Source organism: Camelus ferus, chromosome 10 (assembly GCF_009834535.1).
Source record: "Camelus ferus isolate YT-003-E chromosome 10, BCGSAC_Cfer_1.0, whole genome shotgun sequence".
Classification (NCBI taxonomy): domain Eukaryota; kingdom Metazoa; phylum Chordata; class Mammalia; order Artiodactyla; family Camelidae; genus Camelus; species Camelus ferus.
In genome coordinates, this window is record NC_045705.1 from 32,462,812 (window position 1) to 32,468,613 (window position 5,802).

The 5,802-nt window shown below is 34.3% G+C and overlaps 1 protein-coding gene across 1 annotated transcript; it reads right to left on the reverse strand.

The window, feature by feature from the left end:
* Positions 1–503: 503 nt before the first annotated feature.
* Positions 504–1,452, reverse strand: LOC102521722 (olfactory receptor 1052-like). The gene is given in 2 exon segments (XM_014567526.2): positions 504–1,152; positions 1,155–1,452. Coding segments are annotated over 2 exon segments (936 nt in total). The 3' UTR covers positions 504–514.
* Between the last annotated feature and the right edge of the window lie 4,350 nt (positions 1,453–5,802).

Consider the following 5,802-nt stretch of genomic DNA (forward strand, 5'->3'; position numbering starts at 1 on the left):
AAGAAAAGTAAGCAAATCACTGCCAGTTGAAAAACCTCACTTGGAATTGTCCTCTCATTTTGAGCTAACATGGGGATTTACCAATATTTAACATTTAATGCATGTTTTAAAAAATAAGAGAAAATGTCATGTAAACAATTAATTTTCTTAGTAAATAATTTTAAGTATCTTAGAAAAAGTTTTAACTCCTTGTATCTCAAAAAGTACATACACATTCATAAAGACTCAGTTTTCCAAATACCAGAAAGTATGAATGCAATTTTATGGAGGAATAAAATAATTTTATTAAATTTATTGTATTAAGAGGGATTAGTGCAAATATTAATAACCTGAAGTTTAATGCAGTTGTGATTAAGTCACTTCTAATTCTTAGTCTCATTTTCTCATGTGAAAAGCACTATGTAGGATAAAATGATTTGTACTATCCTAGAAATTCTAGAATTTATTGGATTCATGCTAATGTTAGCAAGTGAAGAACTGACTGTTGAGTGCTGTAGGAGTAAATGACTTGGAATTAACAGGGGGAATGTTTCATTTCTATGGCTCTTCTCACAGCATCCTTCACCTCTTTGTTTCTCAGACTGTAAATCAGGGGGTTTAACGTGGGAATCACTAGTGTGTAGAACACAGACACCACCTTCTCCTGTTCTACAGAATACTGGGAATTTGGCTGAATGTAATTAAAGCTTATGGTACCATAGAATATGGTCACAGCAGTCAGATGAGAGGCACAGGTGGAGATAGCTTTCTGTCTGCCTGCTGCTCAGTGGATCCTCAGAAGAGCAACAGCAATGAACATGTAGGAAATGATCACAGTCAAGAAGGTGGCCATGGCGATGATCCCAGTGAAGGTTAACAGCAGCAGCTCACTCATGGAGGTATCAGAACAAGACAGCTTTAGCAGTGGGGGAACATCACAGAAGAAGTGACCAACAACATTGGAGCCACAGAAGGACAGTCTCCCTAAGCTTATGGTGTGTGTCAGTGAGTTAATCATTCCACCAATGAATGATCCAGTGACCAGCCCTACACATGTCCTCTTAGACATGGCTATCTTGTAAAGCAAAGGGTTGACAATGGCCACGTAACAGTCGTATGCCATCACCGACAGCCGGAAGCCTTCTGTGGTGATGAACACCCCAAAAACAAATGCTGCATTAGGCAGGCAGAGAACGAGATGGTTTCCCTCACAACCAAGAAGCAGGTGAGCATTTTTGGTGCAATAACAGATGAGTAGCAGGCAGCCACAAATGAAAGGCAGCTGAGGAAAAAGTACATGGGAGTGTGGAGCCTGGGACTGATTTGGATTAAGAAGATCATGCCCAGGTTCCCCACCAAAGTAACAGCATAAACCACCAGGAACAACACAAAAAGCACAACTTTCAGCTCAGCCCAGTCTGTCAGTCCCAAGAGAATAAATTCAGTGACAACCGCAAAATTCTCTTCAGCCATTGGTTAATTCTTTATCTTGAAGTCTGAGGTGAAAAATATATGTGAGTTAGAATGGACACAGGAGAATCTGATATTTATTATTAAAAGATAACAGAAACATTATAGGATTCTGTCCTTGGAGCTTGATTAGATTGCTTTGATTTGTGTGTGTGTGTGTGTGTGTGTTACGTGTAGTTCTATTCTGTAAGAAAATGATGAAAATGCATTTTGGCTCTCACAAATTTAATTTTGTCTCCAAAGTGCCTGCCTCTATAAGAAAATGACACCTGGCATGAAGGACATTGATGACAAGTGAAAATTTACAAAATTTAATTTAAGCCTTCTTTAAAACTCCTCATTTTTAGATATAAAAGAAGTGAATTACAAGAAGATCTCAAATGAGCTCTGCTATTACCTATGTAACTAATCCACAAAAGCACTATGATATAAGCAGAGATAGACAAAGATTATGAGATGGGATTCTGACCACCAAAGATGATGTCATGATCCTCTTAAAAGTGCCTAAATTTCTGGCCCCTTCTGATGCCTCCTTATCAGCACCATGGAAGGAGATCATCAGTGGACTCACTCAACTGCGAGACCCAGAGCACAGAGAACTACATCTTGCCTGCGTGGAGCAGTTAGAAGACATTGTAGATTATATGCTGATTTTTTTTCTTATGCATATTATGCTTATATACTTATTTATGTGTTGTTATATAAATTTCTATAAAAATGATATGCCTAATATTTTCTATATTTAATTATTTAATATATCAATTATAGTTATGCATATATAAATATATATATGTATATACCCACATACACACATACATAGATAAGATAAAATTTAACATGTAGATAACCACAATTACCTATTGGTCTGGAATACTTTTTCTTATCCTTTATATAATTATATATATATATACATACATATATATAAACTGTTATGGTTTTCTAAATCCAGTTTCCATTCATTAAATAGTTTTTGTTACTTAGGCTTTTTATTCTAATATATCCTGCTTTTTTAAGAAAATATATATATCCAAAATAGAATAGAGCTCTCCCATATTCTATATTTAGTCAAGATTAAGTATATTTTTAGGAATAAAGATATAAACACAATGATAAGATTTGGTTTATCTACATCAATTCTATTGATTTATTTTAATTAATATACTTAAGTATATTTTTAGGAATAAAGATATAAACACAATGATAAAATTTGGTTTATCTACATCAATTCTATTGATTTATTTTAATTAATATACTTAAGTATATTTTTAGGAATAAAGATATAAACACAATGATAAAATTTGGTTTATCTACATCAATTCTATTGATTTATTTTAATTAATATACTTAAGTGTATTTTTAGGAATAAAGATATAAACACAATGATAAAATTTGGTTTATCTATGTCAATTCTATTGATTTACTTTAATTAATATACTTCAGTTGCCACAAAAGGGAAGTGGTTGGCATTAGCCCAAACTGCTTTTAAAATATGTTTCTGTCATTTATTGATTTATTGACTTTGGTAAAGTAATTTATATTCTCTCAGACAGAGCATAATTACACCTACATCACACAATTTCTTATATGCTTCTTAGCCACTACCAAAATACTTGCCAAAATGTATTAGTTCTTTCAGCAATAATATTAAATCTAGGTATTTCAAAACCAAATATAACATTAGTCCATGATACCTGAACTATCCAAAACACTAGCTAGTAACTTTATGTGAATATTTAAATAGAACTAGAGGAAATTTCTGCTCTTTGAATTAATCCCGAGTTCAAGCGTTCTATAGCCATTTGCAGCTAGTAGCCACTGCATTGAATGGCACTAATTACAGAACACTTCCATCACTGCGGGAATACGTGTGTTGGTTAGAAAGCTCCCCTAGCTCTCTGACTCATGTTTTAGAGTACCAGTTAAATAAAATTTTCTCAAAGAAGGATTGTGAATAGTGTTCATTGAAAGCATAATTAAGGAGATGGGATTTCCAGATAGAATTTAGAAATTAAACTATATTCCTTGTTCAGGGATGCCCATCTCCTTCATAACTTAAGGTGGTATTGTGAATAGAACTGAATGACAGAGGTGGCATGGATAGAATGGAATTGGATTAAATATTGTAAACATTCATGATTCTATCTGATTTAAAACAAACTTTCGGATAATAAGGAAATTCTAAAAAGAAAAGAAAAAGATCAGTTTTTATAAAATAAGTTTAACTTACCAAAAGAAAATATTTTAAAATTTCAGCTCTAGAAACCTCATGTCCTTTTCCATGTTTTCTTACTTATAACAAAAACAATATATTAATAGTATGTAACTGAAGACACCTGCAGGTAAAAGGATTGAAGGTAAATCTTTACTATTAATACACAACAAGCAGAATACTGAACCAACAAATAAAGTCTTAACATATTGTTTTTTCCTCCAAGAGGACAAATTTGGATAAAAGGGAGAACTGTATACACATATACATTTTACATCAGCCTCTAATGAGCCCTTACAGCTTAAATGTTACAGAGCAATGCATGAAACCTTGGGAGGCCCTGCTCTTAAGGGACTTTACATTTTCCCATGACTCATAAATCTCCCTAAAGTCTGTAATTAACTAAAATGCTATAAAGAATTTAAGAAAACATCAAGCTAGGGGGAGGGGATTCTTGAATTCAGTAACATATAATAGGAATAATAATTGAGAAGAATTTCCTCCATAGAACAGAAAATGAGCTAAGTGATAAGTGGTTAGACATTGCTAGGTTTGTTACAAATTTTGTCTTTATGCAGATGTTCAAGATAAGGAACCCGAAAATGCTGTTACTTTTAAAGACCCTTTAAAGACCACATGCACACACAACACACACAAACACAAGTTCCGATGGTTAGGTCGCCTGTCACTAATTTCAGCTTACTGTGTAGAGTACGTTGGAAAGAATTCTAGAAATGTGTAAATTCAAGGCTTACATTCATCAAACTAATATTTACCGAAGGATGCCACCCTCTAGGCATCATGTTACACACCAGAGACAAGGGGGTTACCAGAATGATCAAATCTTCATTTTTAGAAAGATTGAATAATAAATGTACTCCCAAAGACACTTAGATTATCTAGGAATCCGTTACTAAAACAGGAAATAGGCTTTTATAAATCATGGAGAAAACATGGAACATCACTATAGGGAAAAATGGGAAAGATGCTCAAATTAGACCGGGAGGGAAACTGGTAGTATGCATTTCCTGAGGGCTTTTGTCAGTCTTGGTACCTGGAATGTTGAATTTTAATAAATAGGCTGCTGAAAACAACTGGAAAATTAGAGGGAGGCATGTAACAGAAGTTTTCATATATTTGATGTCTCTCAGCACAAAACCAGGACCTGTGAGAGAAGGGACATGATTCTGGTCCCTGACATGGAGTGATGGTGGGTACATGGAGAAGACAACAACCATGTCAAGATAAAGACACAAAGTCAGATCAGGAAGGGATAAGGTGCCTGGAACACGTGGAACTGGGTACTGGAGTGGAGACACCCAAGCTGACGAAGTGATCGCATATCAACGTGAGATGCTGGTTGATTTCTAAACTGCATCTACTCATTAAGGTGAGATTCCATAACGCTAGATCATAACAGCTACCAGGGAAAAAGAAGCCACCAGGGATCTGCATGATGAAAACCACCAGTTTACACAGGGTTGGGACACATTCAAGTTCTGTCATATCTTAGTGAGGAATCTCACTGAATCTCTAGGGCTTTCAGTGGAGACAGCAGAAGAGAGGACTGACCCCAGAGGAAAGGATGAACTGTACTCCACTCTAACAAAACTCCACATTAGCTCACAAAAGGATTAAGCAGACTTGCAAGTAGATAAATTTCCTGCCAAAACAAAGCTCAACACTGTTTGAAAAAAGATTTAAAATTCTGGACTCAACTGAAAAATGGTCACAATGTCCAACATCCAAAGAAATATTTATATGCATGTTGAAGAAGAAGGAATATTTTATGCATAACCATTGACATTATGAAACATTAATAAATATTAACATTATGAAAAATAAATCATCATATCTGGACCCAGGAAAACCAGAGATGATAGAATTGGCAGATAAGAACTTTAAAACAGTGATAAACATTTCTAAGAATTCCAAGGCAAACATGAACATTAAAAAGAGAAGAATCATGATAGAAAACCCAATTGAGTGACTAGGGCAGAATACCATATCAGATATGAATATTTTATTGTGTATTTGTTAAAGGCAGATTATACATTACAGAAATAAATTAGTGAATTTGAACATAAGACAATAGAAATTATCCACACTTAAGTACCAAGAGATTAAATAGAAAGCATTAAAAG